Genomic DNA, 18588 nt, shown 5'->3' on the forward strand with positions numbered 1-18588 from the left:
CGTCGTTTCGCTTTGTGCCGAGCCGCGTGTGAATTCGCTCGGTGACGGGTCATTTGCGTCTTGTGCAGCCGATCGTGCTGCGCGGTGATTCTTTGTCGGTCGTCGGGGAGTTCGGGGATCATTTTGCGGAGATTAATTGGGGTAAGTAATATTCGAGGTTCGACGCGAATGAGGGTACTTCGGGATAAAAGAGATGAGAGTTTTCTCGTGAAAAACAGGTAGAATATATGATCTTTGTGAATTGTTTCGGTTAATTGATAATCGGTTATTGAAATATGAACGTTGAAGTGCTGTGTTCAGTGTTAATGAATGAGATGTAATTTGTATTTACATTCGAGGTTTCGTTGTATTGAACGAGTTACGTCGATAAGTGAACGAGCTTTTATCTCAGCGAGAAATCGCTAATAACGGTGTAATAATAATAAAGTAACAATTGATCGCGACTGAAATTGTAAAGCAAGAGGTCAATTGTATACATTAATACACGGAGGCCCGATAAATTGGATTTATGTGGGTTTACGGAGGTCTTCACGGGGCATCGGCAGGAATTAATTGGTCCTTGCTGAAAGCGAACAATGGGCAATTGTTCGGAAATCTCTTATTACTTCTACCATGGACGAAGGAACTTTTGTTTTTAAATTTCCGCCACGGTTTCGAGGAAATTCGCCATTGTACGGTGTAAAAGTTTGTCTCGGAGTGTTCTTCTCCGCGAGTTTCTCGCCAAGAGACGCTTTTACTTTTGATAAATGTCCCACTTCCGAGATGTGCTCCGCCGAGATCGAATCATCGAAATGAAAGGTTCCGAGAAGTTTATTTGCGGGACGGCCCTGGGAAAGTTCCTCGCCCGCCATCCTTCATTTCTTTTCATAGAAAATTGAACACGGAGGGGCTACGTAATCGACTCGGCGGTTTAATGAAATTAATTCACCGTTCATTTATTCGTTAATCCGTGTTTATGGCAGTCGGCGAGTTCCATTCGCGCTCGGCGGCCCTCGTTATCCTTCCACGGGGAACCATCGATTCTACGTAAGATCCTAGAGTCTACCCCCGCACCGTGAACTCGCTCGATTTTCCGAAATTTCGCGAACAATGCGACAACGAACTTCCGGTGAGACGTTCCTCCCGATGGAGGCTCGAATCGGTCCTCTCCGGCGAACCTCTCGATCGATACAGTGCTCTCTCGTTCGTATGATACACCAGACGCCTCTTACACGACAAAATCCAACATAATATCTGCAATTATATTGCAATCCACTCGTTTGCTTATATATCACAATCAACTCCACTTCGCAATTCAGTAGAATCTACAACTCATTACAATCTCCTAATATTAATAATCCCTAATCCATACATCTTCAATCAAACCCCAAATTTCATTCAGTAACCAAATTTTAAATTCCATTCAATTCTAAAACCGAGACCAAATTCCAAACGTCACTTTCAACCCGAAAGCCTGCATTAAAAAATTGCAATAAACCCCAATAAAAAGATCCTCCCCGTTCCATCGACTCTAAACAAAGAACACCCAAACTACGCACAACAGCGACCGAATACCGCGTTCAATCGAGCATCCCGAGCAGCATAATTCATATCAGGAGCGCATTCCGCGATAAAACAGCTCCGCGGAACGGGGGCGTGTCGCGCGAGCAAGAAAACGACTTCCATCCGGGCGAGCTCGTTCCCCGACGCTCTCTCCGTGTCCTGGGGATGACGTTGCCCGTTCTGATCGCAGTTCCGGACGCGCCGGAGCGTGTGAAAGCGGTGACCAGTAACGAGGACGCGGTGGTGATATCCTGGCTGCCGCCTCGGCGGCCGAACGGCGTGCTCACCCAGTACACCGTGTACATCCGCGTGCTGGACCAGGGCCAGGAGGTGAAGATCACCAAGAGTATGCTGCCCGCGCAGAGCCTGCACCACGAGGCGACCGGCCTGAAGCTGCGCGAGTCCTACGAAGCCTGGGTTACGGCCTCGACGAAAGTGGGGCAAGGACCGAGCACCCCGGTCATCAAACTCCAGCTGAGCAACACCGGTCAGTAGGCTGAAACGCGAAACTTTCCGGCCACCCGCGGCGACCGTCCGCTCCTCCTCCCTGTAGAATTGATCGCACAGGATCGGGTCGGTCGCGCGAAAATCGAGCCGATGAACGCGAAAGTTTTATGAAAAATTCGCGGGAGGACTCCCCGGGGAGCGCCCCGTGATCGCGAGCCGAGCAATTTTTGCTCGCCCCGTCTCTGTCTTCCTCGTGTTTCGGTTTCCCCTTGTTTCGACCGCTGCAGCTCTGCATGGGAATCCGCGCGGCTCTTTTTCCGCGTTTTTTCGGGAGATTCGGGCTAGCTTTGATGGGATTGCCTGTTGATTTATGTACGATTCGTGTTATTGTCTGGGGTTCTGTGTATCTGGGAGGTTGAATTCGATCGAGGACTTGGTAATTGGGATTTCGTTACTAGGGATCGTTGAGTTATCGTTTACGCGCGAAATTCATCGCGAGTCCGTTTCTGCGTTAATCAAACACTCCGCACTCGGTTGTCCCGACTGGCAACGAAAGAGCAAAAACTAACGATCGCGTGAACTCTCGCGAAGCCGATACTCTATATACAGCGAGAAGTTAAATCGACGCGCCCTTTACGATTCCCGTTTAAGTTGCGACGAAGTTCGAAGTTCGCGGATCGGTCGCCGGGCGGGTAACAGGAATCGGAGCCAAGTTTCCGATTACCTTTCCTCCCCCAGCGAGGGGCGCGGAATTATGCATTTTAATCGCGACCCCGCGGAAGTTTTCGCCCTCGCGCGGAAAGCATCGCCGGTTATTGAAACAGTCGCGGGGCTGGATCGTCGAAGCGACGTTCGGCCTCGTTCCCAAGGCATCCGGGAAAAATTCCCAGCCGTAGCTCAGCCGGAGCTGGAGCGGGAAAGGTAAAGAGGGAAAAATAGCGATCGCGAGGAAGAGAAAGATGGAGAGCGAGAGAAATACAGGGAGAAGGAGAGAGAGTTTTGCGAAGCGAGGAAACGCGCAAGTGAACTTTCGGAACTGAACTCAAACACGGATCACGGCTCCGGGGCGGAAGTTTAACGAAGAGCGAGGATAACCGGGACCGTTTAATTAGTTCCAGCAGCTATAATATCGTTCGGAGTGGCACTCGTGGTGCCGTGGAGGGTGGACGTCAATATGGCCTGCCTGGCCGTTGGTAATCCGCGGCCGACGGTCGAGTGGCGACGCGGGGACGTCAAGCTGCAGAAGTAAGTGACGAGACCAGTCAGCTCGGCTGCATGCTGTCAGTCTGCTGGGTACTTCTTTGGTTTCCTTTCGTTGTCCGTTGTCTTTGATGAACGAAGACAGCGGGGTTGAGTTGAGATTAACACTTCGCCAGCCGAATGGGGATCTTCCACTTTTTATTTAGCAACGTGTTTGCCTTTTATTCTGTTTTTCTTTTCTTTTGTTGTTTAGTAAGTATTGATGTGGGACTATTCGCGATTCATCGAATATGTTTCTTGTTTTTACGAACACAGTTTATAACCGAATTAATTGGACGAGTTCAATTGAAGATAATGGAGGAGGTTGTAGTTGTTCTCTTGAATGTTAAAAATAAAATTAAATAGTTTTGAACCAGTGCTGTGATGAGTCTGGAGCCTTGAGTCTTGAAAGCTGTAGAGGTAGCTTTAAGAGATGCAGCTTAGAGTTTAAGCTTCGAGCTGCAGAAGTAAGTCTTCAATGCTTGAGTCCTTGTGATTGACAATTGAGTATTGTTAAGAGTGTTGTATTGTGGGATGATTGAGTATTTGGAGTTTTGAAGATTAGGTTTGAAGAATTAGAGTTGCTGGAGTCTTAGAGGATTCAAGGATGAAGTTTAAAGGCTGAGTGTTGCAGTTTATATGTAGGTTTTATTTATTTGTTGTTTATTTATCGTGGGATGATTGAGTATTTGAAGCTTCGAAGACTTAGCTTTTATGGTTGAGTCGTGCAGCTTCGAAAACTCCAGTTTTTCGGAACACTGGTGTGAACACTGGCAGAGAACCAAGAGCAGACCGACAGTGTGTATCGAATTTATGGGAGAACGAGGTTCGGGGATTTAATGTGTGGATTGATCGATAGATCCGACGTCGGAGTGGACAACGCGCTGACGCTGAGGAACGTGCAGAGAACCCACGAAGGGAACTATGTCTGCCACGTGAAGAATCCGCTGGGGTCGGACGAGATCGTGTACACTTTGCAGGTTCAAGGTATGTGGACCAGCGATTGTAGACTTTGGAATTTTTCGATTTGAGGTGAATATGGGGGTTCGTAAACATTGCTCGTCAGTTTGGATGTAATTGTTGAGTAGTCAGTTGTTCAGGGTGGCTTTGTGGAAGCTTGGTTGTAAAAGGTTTCATTATATTTCGACGGAAGGTTCGGCTTAGGAAATTGAATGCGCAGGGTTTGCATGGATAAAGCGACTCGTGTTATCTGACTTCTGAGCGGGGACAGCGATGTAGAACACAGACTCTCGTAATTACTCAAAATCCGTTGGTAATCCTAGGAAAATGGAGCCTCGGGGCGTTACGTGGAAGATTAAGGGCTGGAGAGCTACAGAATCTCATTATAGTAATCACACTTTTGGTTAGGAATATTTTATACTGCATTTGCGAAAGAAGTCCTTTATAACTATGAATCTAAGTAATCTAAATTCCTGGCAACCGCAAAATACATCTAAGATACCACATTCATCTCATAATAATCCATACATTCAATAAACAGTATTTCCTTAGTACGTCTGACTATCGTTGGTCTATTCTACTTACAATTGAGTCGCTCGGAAGTTGCAGTTAAATCCATTTTTCGATGATTTATAATTATTGAATATTTCAATGGAATAAATAATGTCCTACCAACGCTTTGATATTTTCTGATTTTTGTAAACTTCAATAGAATAAATAATATTTACAATTATTTACTCGTCTCCTTTTTTCTAGGTCAAAAGCTCTATAGCTTCTGAATATATTGCACAATCATTTCAGAATTCAAAGCATTAATTTTCTCAATTTTTGTTTTCTGTACTTTATTGATTTCTCAACGACTCAATTACCAAAACCCTAAAAATCTCCAAAAAGACGCTCGAGACGTAATTCTACTAATTTCACTGAACTTCCCATACACTATTTCACCTCTTCCTCCATTTCCTTTCCTCCCCATTTCCTCCATCGACGAGCCAACAAATAATCAACGTTGCCACGTCGTTTAGCTCCTCTCGCCCGATCGCAGATCGTAACATCGCTCCCAGCAGACGTATACCGCCTCTGCGATGACCGCAACGTTTACGACCCCACTGATTTTTCAAAAGCTGCACCCGGTCACGTTCGCAGGGGAAAAGTTTCGCGCCGGTATAATCGGCGACAATGGCCGGCGTGGCTCGACAGGAAAAAGCCGGGTTCGTTAAAAGTTGCGCTAAACTATTTTCCGTGTCGATGCTCGCCCGTTATTTTCCCCGCGAATTATTCGAAACGGCGCGCAGCGCGGTCAAACGGCCGTTTTCTCGAGAAAACTCAACAACTTAAAATGTACGAGTGATACAAACAAATGCTTCGAATAGAAGTAGTAAGATACAACGCTAGACATATCATTTTTGTTATATTCTATGGATATTAGGATTAATTTTCAGTGACAATAGATATTTTGCGTTTCGATTCCAACATTAAAGTAAAATGTTGAGTTTTCAAATGAAAATCACTTTGTTTAGCAGAGACTATTTAGCACATTGGTAACTTCAGTTTTTTACGTGAATAGTCGAGTTTTGAAGTTTCGTCCACAGGCGACGCATTGAATCGATATAACAGTAGACATATGATTTTTGTTACATTCTATGGATATTGGGAAGCTTTTTCAATGACATTGGATATTTCGCGTTTCGATTTCAACGTTAAAATAAAATGTTGAGTTTTCAAATGAAAATCACTTTGTTCAGCAGAAACATTGAATCGAAAAATGGGAAGTATGTTATCTCAGATCAAACGTTTTTCAGACTAGTCTTAGGTAGATCATAATTTACCGATACGTTTCGCGTCACAAGCGAAAAATTCGAGGAGCACGCGTCGCGCGGAATCTCGTCCGGGAATTCCTTTGGCATGGTAATCGAACGAGATTCGGGAATTCGAGCAGCGAGCGGGGAATTATGTATTTTAAGGATTGCGTTAATGCCGAACAATTTAATGCCGGAGTTCCGCATCTTGGGAATGCTTTTGCCATTGGCTCGCGTTGCGAGCCTTTGACGCAGGTGCTCCAGGAACGAGTGGCTGAACGCTCGCAGCCCGTTCTACTCGCTTTGAAGACGAAAAAGAGCGCACGCTCGGCTTCTACTGCGGGATCCTTCGGGGATACCTGAGACGTGCTTCTGCAGGATCCATCGTGCAATAACGGGGATCGTTCGTCGGTGTTTGTTTAATATAATTTGAGAGAGATTAATCCTGAGAAGGGAATCCTGTCAACCAACGTACGCCGACTTTAATACTAGAACTACCGTACCAGTCAAAACGACTGGTTTCGATTCTTTTGTTCAGAAGCATTGAATATTCGAAATGATTTTAAAAATAAATAGCTTCGTTTCAGTACTATAATGAATGTCTGAAGAAACTTGTTACAATTTTTATGGGAATTGCATATTAATCGTATTAAATGCTCGGTAGTTCTAGTATTAATGAAATTCATTTGAAACAGTTCTCAGGAGAATATTTGACGCGTACCTTTTCTTATCCAACATCCATTTTGAAAGGATGAAAACACCATCAAAGTTCAAGATTGAAATATTCTTTAAATGAACTCTTAAATCAACTCTTCGAAATGAACAATTCAGATTTGTCTCGGAATCCTCAAATTTAGCTTGAAATTGATAGCATATCAAACATTAAAAAACCTACAAGGAAACAAAATAAATCACACATTCGTACCATCTCCGATCAAAGCCACCCCTAACCAGTAAGAAATACCATTCACAAAACGCAATGTTAAGAATCAGCCAACGAAGACCTTCCTCCGCAATAGAAAATAAAACGAGCACGCCATCAACCTACGAAACTAACCCCTGAAATCAAACCCTATCAAGACACAACATTCAGAACTCCCGTACACAATGTCCAAACAATGCTGGCGGAACACTCGAGCAGCCATCATCCTCGCGACGATCCTCGCGCGGCCCGGTCCGCCTCGTTGCTCCACTTATCGCGGGGCGGCCGATTAATCAGCCGACCAGACGTTTTCAAACAGTCGAGCCCGCCGCTCTAATTGACAAACTTTCCGCAGTGCCGCCGACACCGCCGACTTTGCTGGCGACGGGCACGACGACCGACGCCGTCCAGCTGCAGTGGAAGCAGGGCGACAATGGGGGCGCCCCGATAAAGGGATTCCTGCTCGCTTATCGCCGCGAGTTCTCCGAGTGGGAGGAGGTGATGCTGGACCGCAAAGCGAGCACCCATCTGCTGGAGGGGCTGCAGTGCGGCACCAGGTACCAGTTCACTCTGGCCGCCTTCAACCGGATCGGCAGCGGGAGCGCCAGCAAGATCGAGATCGCCAAGACGAACGGGACCAAACCGGTCTCGCCGCCGAAGCATCAGCTCGTCAGGGTCAATCAGACTTTCGTCACTTTGGAGCTGACCTCCTGGCAGGACGGCGGCTGTCCGTTGTTGTACTTCGTCGTCGAGTACAGGAGGCTTCCTGGAGACTGGTTGCTAGGTAAGGTACCTTTAAGTAACGTCCACGTCGATGTTACTGTGGATGGAAGTCGATTTTTCAAACTTAAGGGAATTACGTGATTTGTTTGATTAAGTCTACTAATATGGGTGTGAATGTATAGTGCAATCACGTGCAATCGATGATAGAATGAATTGCGCGGCTATAGATTCTTATTGCTCCTGCTGGAATTTTGTTTGCATTGCTGGATTCCCCTATGTTCGATACTTCGATACTCCAATATTTGAATATTTTAATATTTAATATATTATAAGACGATTAAGCCTAGTTTAATATTCTTGTTAAAAGATACATTAAGATTTTCATCGCATTTTTAACTCTTCAAGGCCAGATACTCGTTTTTGTACCGGAATGTATGGAAAATGCTTGTTCGCATAATAAATGAAGCATTCCGCGAGAATATTGATTCGAACGAATCACATGGGAAACGTAATTCGGTTCCAGTGTCGAACAACGTCCCGCCGCAGTCAAGATTTCCGATCGTCGACCTGGAAAGCGGCACCAACTACGAGCTCCGCGTGACGGCTTACAACAACGCCGGGTCCACGCAGGCCGAGTACCTGTTCACCACGCTGTCCCCGAACACCGGTAATCGAATGCATAACGATCCGCCGCCGGAAACCGAAGAGTCGTCCCTGTTTTTCGACGCGCACGTGCTAGCGCCGAGCGTGATCTCGCTTCTGGCTGTATTCCTGGCAGTGGCTGGCATCTGCTTTTGTCTCAAAACACGTAAGTAATATTAATACCATTATAACACCATGATCAAGATACAAAGAAGATGGTTCTACGTGAAGCAATAAATAGAATACATTGTATAAAAGTTCACGTGACACTTCGTTTTCGAAACAATTCTGATTACTGAACAGTATCCAGCTTCGTCTGACTATAGTCTGACTTTTCTACTTCTATTTCTATTCCTTCGAGTTTCCAGATGGTTGAATGAATGCAAACCATCAAAACAGTTCGTAATATTCCAGTATTATAGTAGTACACTCTAGTCGACATCAAAAAATTCCATTCCAATTCCAATCGCGCATACCTCCATTCACAGAGCAACATAAAATGGAAATAAAAGACGTAATATCAATCTATTCAATTGAACTTCGCTATGATGACTCAACGTGTATCTAAAACGTCGCTTCAAGCTCCATCGCTCGTAACGCATCGAACTTCCCAAATGATAATTAAATTCAATCAATTCTATTCTATTCTATTCCCAAAAATCCCAGTCAACAAAATTTCCTGCGAACTGCGTTCGCCGAGACTAACCAGTGCAATCCTCGATCAGTTGACACTAGAACTACCGAGCATTTAATACAATTGACATGTAATCTCCATAAAAATTGTAACAATAGATTATTTCCAGTTTCTTTGGATATTCATCATACTCAAGTGAAACTATTTATCTCCAAAATCACTTCAAATATTCAACGCTTTCAAGGTATTAACACGTTGAATGCCAAATCGAATTACTACAATTCACTCAATAAAACGATGATTATTCGCCACATTTCTATATTACAAATAATACTCCCCATTGCGGTGACATTCAGTTTGATGAACGTGCAACGATAATAATCCAATTCAGTCGAACGTAATACTGTACTTTTTCCATTCCGTGTATTTCGCCCTATGAAATCGCGCGGCGTTCAACGTGTCAATAACTGCGAAGCAAACGACTGGTAGTTCCAGCGTTAAGTGAATCCGGTAAACATCCCGGGCACGGAGCCCCGATCAAAGTTAGCAAGTCGGAAGGATCGATCGGCGGGCAAGGGACACGGGGTAAACGATCGATCGAAATTTACGGGGATAAGACCGAGCGTGGATCGAGGCTCGGCCGCATCGGCGTCGTTCCTACGGTGTAGATAGGATTTCACCGGTACCGGCAATTTGCATTAAGCCAGAAGGGCGTGACGGCGCCGCTACTCGCCGTTATTGAGTAGCTAAACGTCGCAGGATTGTATTCCAATTACGGGGGCCGGCTCGGGGAAGCCTCGGTTGGCCCGTCGTGCCACGAAACATCGCTCCGGGGACGAAACTTGATATCCGGTCTTCGATCTCTCGCCGTCTCCGTGCTCGACACCTTCTTTCCGCCGCCTCCCTCTCGACGCCGCTCGCGCGCCCCTAAGCTCGGCAAGCACTCGCGCGAGGCACGTGCGTTTTTATTCCGGCGAGCTCTTACCGGCCTCCGATATATCAGCCCCGCTGAAATTCGATTAATTAAAAGCTCCGCCGACGAGGCAGCGGGACTCCGCGCAATTATACCGCGCGCCGTCCGCGCTAACCGGCGCGAAAGCACGCCCGGAATCCGAGCGCAAGCGAGGAATGACACGAGCAACAAACATTTACGCTCGTCCGTGCCTTTCAGTTTCTACGCTTCGTTAGTTGACTTCCTTATGCAGTCACCGGGATTCGTGCTGTGGGAGCGTTCGCCGCTTGAACTGTTTGTTGAGATTTGTCCGGGTGAATATTTTGTGGCTCGAGGTGATCTTGGTTTTGGCTTGGCTTGTTCCGAGTTCGGTTCGTGTGGGATTTTAATGGGTTGTTTGAGGATTATTCGTGAAATAAATAAATGGAGAAGAGAATTTCGAGACATTGGGTCTATTGGCATTGTGCTGTAATTTTATAGTGTTGAGACAGATAGAATCTGACGATGGATGTGCTAAGTTTAGGGGGTGATTCTTGGAAACTTCCGCTTGAAGTAGAATGGAAAATTTCGCTACTTTTCTTCTAAATTGCCGATAGTAAAATGTTACATGAACTTAGTAGCGAAAATAAATAGTACGTTAAGGGATTAATCTATCGTACTTCGAGATGGTTCGAGAGAAATTACGAGTTCCTTTGAATTCATTGAGATTTCCTTCGAATTTCACGAAGCTCCGGGGTTAAATTCACGAAGCTGGTTTTCTATACATCGCGGGAGTAGAAAGATTCTTCGAACGAGACGCACGCACGGTTCGATTAATCTCGCGCGTGCTTTAACGAGGTTGTAGCTTTTCGACAGAAATTGTCTGCGCGAAATTCCCGTTTCGGCTAGACGGAACTACAGCCGACGTACCTTTGTGCGACGAAATTCTCGTAACACATTGTCAAAGGCGAGACACGCGTTGAAATTCTCCCAATAACGCAATCTAGAGTCACGTCAAGGCTTGAACGTCTGGAAAGCGGTTCGGAACGTATGCTGCACTTTCCGAGATCGGTTCAACCGCGTCGGGAGACGTTAATGTGCGCATCGGGAGTAGCGACGGCGTTCCACTATACCTCGTGCAACAGATAAACATTAAAATGCCACGGCGCATAGTACAGAAAACTTTAATTCTTCGATGAATCTCGAAAACAACGTTTCTTTATCGTAATCGATCACAGGATATAAAAATTCTAAATAAAAATACGAGCTACATCTCTAACTGCTTCAACAGTTATCAAAATAAGAATATTCTTGTTTCTCATAACTCAACTTTTATCAATATTCAACTAAAATTGACACTAGAACTACTGTACCAGTCAAAATGACTAGTTTCAGTTTCTATATTTCGCAATTATCGATACCTTAACACTAAATCTATCAGATGGGTCAAAATGACCCATTCCTGATTTCTTCTTTTTGCAATTATTAAAAAGATAATAGACGTTTCTCTGAGAAATTATTCAAGAAACTGATTTAACAATAAAACTGAATTGTAAATCGATTAAAGTCTCGATAGATCCATGAAGTTGCTATAGAGGAATTTCAAAAGGTCAGTTTAACTGCTCGGTAGGTTTAGTGTTAAAGGCATTGACTATTCGAAATTTTGAAAATAGTTTCAGTCGAGTACTATAATTATTGCCCGAAGAAACTGACAATAACCTATCGCTCAGTAATTCTAGTGTTAAGAAATAATTCGAAATATCGAGTTAGATTCACCCATGAAAACATCTTCCGTTCTAGAAGAATATTTCTACTTCGAAATCAGCTTGTAATTAAATCAAAGATCGTTTCCGCCTAATTTCAGACGCAGAACGAGCCGGCCGAGCGAACGATCCGAACTCGCAAACGCAGGCCGCTCTAGAGAACAAACACAACATGGAACAAAGGGAACAGTACTATGCGACCGTGAGGAAGCCCGGCCAGCAATCGCCCTGTCGCGAGGTGAGCGCGCTGGAAAGAATTCCCGAATATTCCGAAGACATTTATCCGTACGCCACCTTCAATCTGTCCGAGCAGGAAAATCTCTCGGCGAATCCGATACGACCGGCGTTCTACTACGAACGCAGCGAAACGATGCTGCAAGGCAATCAGGTATCAGGATCCTCTGAACATTCACCTTCGTTCAGCTTTCGTTTATAGTAAACTGGTCTATCAAGGTTCCGCGACAATCGAATTCCTTCTCTCGCATTAATCCGAGGAAGCGTGAATCTCAATGGAAACAAAAATGTTGAATACATACATTCGAATTCAATTGAATTGATGTATATTATTTTGACTTATTTCTTTCTCAGTCTTGTACCGTTGCTGGAAACTTGGCACTCGTGACGTCATAGGGCGGAGACAGTCGCTCCGAGAGATCCAATCGCGAGTCCGGAAACGACTGCGTCGTCTGTCGCGCAACTCGATTGGTGAGCTTGAGCGTCTCAGCCAATCAGGCTGCGTTTTCGAATCTGCCACTCAGACGAGAGTGCCAGGTTCGCTGCAACAGTATTCAAACTTTGATAGACTAATGTCGTTTCCCAGATTGTCTTTGGTTCCATTGAGCGATTGTCGTCTCCAGTGTCTAACGCGATTGCACCGAGGACGTGTGTTCTAATTGGAGAAACATTTCAGTGCGATATGGACCAGTACACGAAGGTGCGCGGCAGAGCGCGTCGCAAGCTGAAGTCCTTCAAGTCGGAATCGGAGGAGTACGACACCCTTGGCTCCGACACCGAGACGGACGTCGGCAACAGCAGCCGCACCGAGTCCTCGAACCACCAGGACGATTCCCGGCCAGCCTCGAAGAACTCGATCGGGCAGAGGAAGCAGCTACTAGCCCTGGTCCCGAAGCAGGTTCATCATAGTAAGTTAGTATTCGATTTTCTATGTCGACGCCGCCAACAGCCTTAAACAGCATCCGGTCGCCACTAACGACTCACCTTTCTCGCATCAACGTCTCGCGTGCACCTTCCAGATGTGATGTACCACACGAACGAATCGAGTACATCAACCGAACCGTCACCAATTTCTGAGAGGAAGACTTTCCCGAGGCTCGAGAAGCAAAGGTGAGACAGTTCAATCCCGTGTAATCGATATTTATTGATTCCTTGGGAATTAGTGGAAATGACACTTCGAAATCGGCGATTCCTATGTCGGATAATTTCGACAATTCATAGAAGATATTGTAAACTTTTGTTTAGTAAAATATAAGCGATTAGAGCGAGGATAAAAATAATGTGATTTCGTACTAGAACTATTGAGAAATTAACTTTTCAAAAATTTGAGACTTCGATCACTCATAATTTGGTTCACGTATTACTACAACAATTTCTTTAGAAACTTTCGTATAGAACGATCTAGTATCTTTTCAATAATTGTAAAAGAATTTATTTAATTTGGTAGTTCTACTGTTAATATTTCTCGTTGCCTGACGTAACGTTGGAACGTCTGCCACTTGGTAGAAAAGTTGTTCAGTGGTCTATTAAAATGGAAGCCGTAAGAAAAAATGCGAGGAATATTCTTGTTAAATTAGTTAGTAAAAGTTTAAATCCCCATAAAAATCCAGCGGTAAAAAATGTTCAGGATAAATGCAGAACGATCCTGAGCGAATAATTTCCTTATCTTAATTATGAATAATATTTTACGACTCCTTGGTCCGTTGTGCTAGATCCCTAGCCTTTATCACCCACCACACTATCCCTCTATCTTCCGCGTACACATCTTTCCCGATTCATTTTTTTCATTTTCTGGTTATACACGATATATTCGACATTTGCATTTATATTAAACTCTGGACATAGCGCGCTCCGTCCTTTCGCGGAAGCTTTGAACTTCAGAAGCCGCGGAACGGTCCCCGTGAACTTGGAATGAAAAAGCTTAGCCGAATTAGTTATCGATCGCTGGAATCCGTCAAACCGATTGATTTCAACCGTCACTCTCAATTTTACATTTCTATTCTACACTTATTCCTACGAGCTTAACAAACCATTAAGAAACTATCATTGTTCAATAACATGCGCTTTTCGAAACTAGACCGAACTGCGAAGATGAAAAGTTAACTAGACGAAAGAGAAAGAAACCTCAAATCTAGTAATCCTACCTCCCATCGCAGATTTCCAATATTTCACCGTGCCATCCGCAGAAATTAAATTACGAACGAAGCTCCACGAAGATCCAAAAAAACCGAAACGAACCACGTGAATCCCACCATTTCTCTTGAATCAAAAGTCTCATTTTACAGAGTAAGATGAAACGATACAAGTTTCATTTTTCCAAGAGAAAAACCGGTAAACAGAAAATTGCATCTTTCGCGAAGAAGTTGAAGCAATAATATGAAAGTTTCATTTCCTAAGTAAAAGATGAACCGATAAAAAGAGTCTCACCTCTCGAGAAAGGCTGAAACAATGACAATTAACCGTTTGAGTGCTGAGCTGTATTGTGCAAAAATTGCGGAGAGCGCGGAGGCGCTTCTGTTTATCGGTATTAGTTATAATTTTCTTACCATATTCTTCAAGAAATAAATCAAAGTAAATTTATTTGAATAAATGTTATTTCTTAATATTTTTTTTGCATTAACAATATTTGTGATCACATTAGATCACCGGATTAATCATATTTACGCTGTTATCGGTCCGGTTTGCTTCTGCATATTGAAAAACAGAAACTAAATATCCACAAAAATGTACCATCCAAACAGTTAACCTCTTAGGCACGACGCGCCACTATAATGGCTCCGTCGCTACCAATACGTCATATATTATACCCAATTGTATTTCTAATTATTATTCTAAACTGTTAGAGTTAAATTATGTGTATCATATCTTTAAGAAAAATTATAATTTAAAAACTTCATTCCAATGTACTAGAGAACAGCATTGTCCGTACAGAACTCTGCCGTACAGAGAAACGGCCCCTAAATTCAGCCGTGCCTAAGAGGTTAAGATCGTTGCCCTATACTCCCTCTCTCTCTTTCTCTCTGACACATATTCTGACATGCTCTCGCTGACGGAAGGGTATTGGGAACTTGCAGGAATCATGGAGCAACGCCCGACATCGGGATAGATGGTCGCGTGCCGGGCATCTTGCGGCCCGTGATGAAGCTCTCGGAATCCGGGATGCACTGTTACTCAAGGGGAGCGTCGCCGAGCCGACCGGCGAGGCCTGGCTCCTGCGACAGGTTGGTCAAAGAGCCGAGCCCGAGGAAATCCGTGGAGTCGTTGTGCCTGCTGGAGGAGCCCGGGTCGTTCAGGCTGGCAAGACGGGAAGAGGACTGGGGCAGCGAGCTGTCTACGTTGGAACTGAAGCCGCCGACAGGTTTCACGGACGCGCACGAGACCAGCGAGGCCGAGTGCGACATCGACATGAAGCTGAAGCTCCACAGGAAGAGGACGGGTTTTCCTTCTAACTCGCTCTCGAAATCGCCTAAAGACTTCACTATCACTGTCTAAGTGTTAATCAAATATCGAGACGCAAATGAAACCGAAAAGAAGAAAACGATGACGATGAAGAAGAAGAAGAAGAAGAAGATGGAGGAGGAGAAGAGGATACACGAACGTAAACGAAGCGAACGCGAAACGAAATGGTAACTATAAGAAGACGAAACGATATACGCACGTAAATAAAAGAATAAAGAAAATGCATCAAAAAAAAAACATTAACGAATATAAAGCTGCCAAGCATGATGAGTGTTAATTCAAAAGAAAAAAAAAAAAACAGTAACACGTAAAGTAAAACGAAACTCGAGATACTTCCTCGCCGTTGAGATTGTCGGGATCCCCCAACGCTTCTCTGTGGATGGATGACTGTCTTTCCGTGTAACTACCGTCGACGATCCATTTACAATAAAGAGGTATTTTTGTAAGAAAAATAAACGTGACTCCTGATTGTTCTTCTTCGTCCTGTACCTGTCCTGTTATCGCTGTGTCGTTGTATTGTTACAGTTCCCCGATCGTTGAACTCGTATTTTTGTGGTTTAAAGTGATCGAGAGTATAGGAATAAAGAATAGAGGAGTGTATAGCGTGGGAGGATCGATTTCCATGGAGTATACGTAGTAAATTGTCTTTAGAGGTCTCCACGGACTGCACGGTCGCTGCGTATCGTCAGCGATCGATTGCATTTCCGGTTTCAGCAAGATGGTCGTACGTTAAAATGACAATTCGTGGCTATAGACACGGCCATAAACGACACGTCAATCAGCTTAATTGCGAACGCTTATCAGCTGCACGTCAGTCGCACTTCCGTGAGGCAGAAATACGATCCTGAACCGAATCTAGAGGCAGCGTTGCTGTACACGGTGGTCGATATACAGACCGCTAGAATAATTTAATATTCTATTCTAACTGGTATTCCGAAATTATAACAATTCAAATAGCATGAAATTAAAATGATCCTAAACAGAGCTGCATAAAAAGGCAATTCATCAAATTAGAGTTGACGTGAAATTGCATTAAAGTTACAATGAAATCAGAACTGAATTGAATTGATTAAATTTTAACTGATTCTTCATTAGGATTGTATTATATTAATGGGATGGTAGAAAGGATTCAATGATGTACACGTCTTCCAAAATTAACCCCTTTACATTAACCCTGTTGAAATAAATATCTCATTTTAAGACCACAATATTTTTAGTTTTGGATCAATGGAAGTGCTTCTGTATTGAATATAATTATAATCATATAATTTATCCTTACTATATTCATTTCTTACGAAGCCAGTTCAACCCCTCAAGGACCACGACCTTCCAAATCAAATTTTCATCTTTATATAAATATGTAGTGTATACTTTAAATAAAAATGATAATCCTATATTCCCACATCCTATATAATAATTTTCTTATGTTATTTTTATAAATAAAAACCGTCCTCCGGGGCGAATCGGTTCAAGAATCGCAGAACAAATAAAATAACTAATCGCATTCCCACTGTTAAGCAGGAATTCGCGATTAATCGATAATGTGGAGCACAACCCCAAAATGCTACAGGGATTTCCCGGCTTGCTAGAGAATTCTGGGACTCCTGAGGATTCCCCGAGGTATACACAATTCAAATACATGCACACGTGTACGGACAATAAATCTGTAACACTGCACCCTCTAGAAATATGGATTTTCAGCTATTGTGGCTCCCTCCTATACTGGACGCTGAACCTCATGACCCAACGACACAAGATAACAGTGACCATTCGATAAAAGTAATTTCTGGCTGATCTGAAACAGGTACTGTACTGATTATCATCTAAAATTTCAATACTCTTCGCTCTCATTCCCATCGCTTACAGCGCTGCAATGCAAAACCACCCTTAACCGATATGACAGAGCGTGACATGAAAATGGTAAGGGGCACTAGAACCCCTGAGAGTCTGCGACAAAATTTTCCACTGCATGCTGTGTCTATACTTCATCTGTGGTCTGTGTTCCTAGTGTCCTACATTACCCTGAGAGTAAGATTCACCTGAGACAGGATAGACATCTTATGAGATCTGTTGTCCGATGGTGAGAAAAATTTAATATCACAATAAACAAAAAACAATGTTCTCCATTTAATCATTTGTATTATTCTATACTCTGTTGGTAAATAACGGGATTGGTAAGAGAGTCATAACCTCTCAGTCTGACAAAATTATCCAATCTCTCATCGGTGCGTATCAGGATTGCTGCGAGTCATTAAGATCCTACCGTACCTCGTCGGTGGCCAAAGTTCAAAGTGTTTCCGGGTTCCGCCGTTAGGGGCGCGACGTTCGATGGTCGTGACGTAATACGATATACTCGACAGTCAGAGGTCTGGGGGTCTGCTGTATGACCTTGCAGTGTTTGTAAACAGACACACGTTGTCGTTCGTAAAGTCTCGAAGATAGGAGTAAATCCGGATCGAACGAGGCCGTGTCACCGAGGATCGGACCGGGAAACTTGACGAAAAGGCCCAGCCACGGAAAGGATGGAGGTAGAGCCCGCGTGTATCGCGGAAAACGAGATGGTGAGTCGACAATTTGTGGGTGACGAGGAGGTGACAACGTGCTCGCGTGACGCAAACTGGCATGGGAGACGGGCAACGAGATTACGCGCGTTAGACGGATTACACCATGTTGTGCAAAGGGGGCGCGCGGGCAAAATGTCTGCCTTTTCTCCGCTCCGCGACTCATCGTTACGGGCTCGAAAAACAAAGGGCGTTGTTTCGTCGCTTTGACGTCAGGACCTGTAGGATCGAGGGTTCGCAGGGGGTTATGGTGGGGGTGGGGAACGTCACGGACCAACAGGGTAGCTGTTTTCGCCTCTCTCCGAGCGTTGTTAACGTGCTGTTCGTATAGTCGGTTCGTGTCGTCCGATGTCGCTGTTGTTTTCCGAGCAGTTTCGCGTGTTTCACGGTTGATAGCGCCACGCGGTTTTAACTCTAGTTCCGTCGATCGCCGCGCGAAGACGCTGGCATCTCCATGCGCGATCACATGATCGTCAGGCACGAACTCTGCGGGAGCTTGCTTTGGTAAAACATTATTCGATGTTGAGCGTTGATAAGCAACGCTGTTATATGATTAATACCATTGAATACGCGATTCAATGGTTATTTGTTATAGTTTGAAAATTATATAACCCTATGATTTATTTTTCTCTTATGATCAGTACAACTCTATGATTTATCTGTTTCTTATGATCAATACAACTTCCTCAGCAATAGTTTATTAGACAAATTTTATTCATATTCTATATCTAC

General features: G+C 44.2%; 2 protein-coding genes and 1 long non-coding RNA gene across 8 annotated transcripts in view; 2 read left to right on the plus strand and 1 right to left on the minus strand.

Annotated features, from left to right (window-relative positions):
- The window catches only part of LOC116430230 (cell adhesion molecule Dscam2), a 298794-nt gene extending 282742 nt beyond the window's left edge, over positions 1-16052 (plus strand). Inside the window, exons 20-29 of one of the 3 annotated variants that reach the window (XM_076368698.1) lie at positions 1733-2029; positions 3102-3234; positions 4088-4215; positions 7265-7693; positions 8156-8440; positions 11704-11840; positions 11916-11990; positions 12513-12744; positions 12856-12946; positions 14911-16052. In XM_076368698.1, coding sequence (XP_076224813.1) covers positions 1733-2029; positions 3102-3234; positions 4088-4215; positions 7265-7693; positions 8156-8440; positions 11704-11840; positions 11916-11990; positions 12513-12744; positions 12856-12946; positions 14911-15328 — 2225 coding nt within the window. In that variant the 3' untranslated portion in view covers positions 15329-16052. Of the gene's footprint in view, positions 1-1732; positions 2030-3101; positions 3235-4087; positions 4216-7264; positions 7694-8155; positions 8441-11703; positions 11991-12512; positions 12749-12855; positions 12947-14910 lie in introns of all 3 variants that reach the window. The other 2 variants (XM_031984053.2, XM_031984052.2) reach the window with 2 other exon arrangements.
- Positions 1-18588, minus strand: part of LOC143174647 (uncharacterized) — a 55909-nt gene that overhangs the window by 36912 nt on the left and 409 nt on the right. The window lies entirely within an intron of this gene.
- Positions 17337-18588, plus strand: part of REPTOR-BP (REPTOR-binding partner) — a 32900-nt gene continuing 31648 nt past the window's right edge. Inside the window, exon 1 of one of the 4 annotated variants that reach the window (XM_076368699.1) lies at positions 17337-17375. In XM_076368699.1, the coding sequence (XP_076224814.1) occupies positions 17373-17375 (3 nt within the window). In that variant the 5' untranslated portion in view covers positions 17337-17372. Of the gene's footprint in view, positions 17376-17623; positions 17857-18588 lie in introns of those variants that run through there. The other 3 variants (XM_076368700.1, XM_031984055.2, XM_031984054.2) reach the window with 3 other exon arrangements.

This window comes from Nomia melanderi, chromosome 6 (assembly GCF_051020985.1).
Source record: "Nomia melanderi isolate GNS246 chromosome 6, iyNomMela1, whole genome shotgun sequence".
In the NCBI taxonomy this organism is placed as follows: Eukaryota; Metazoa; Arthropoda; class Insecta; order Hymenoptera; family Halictidae; genus Nomia; species Nomia melanderi.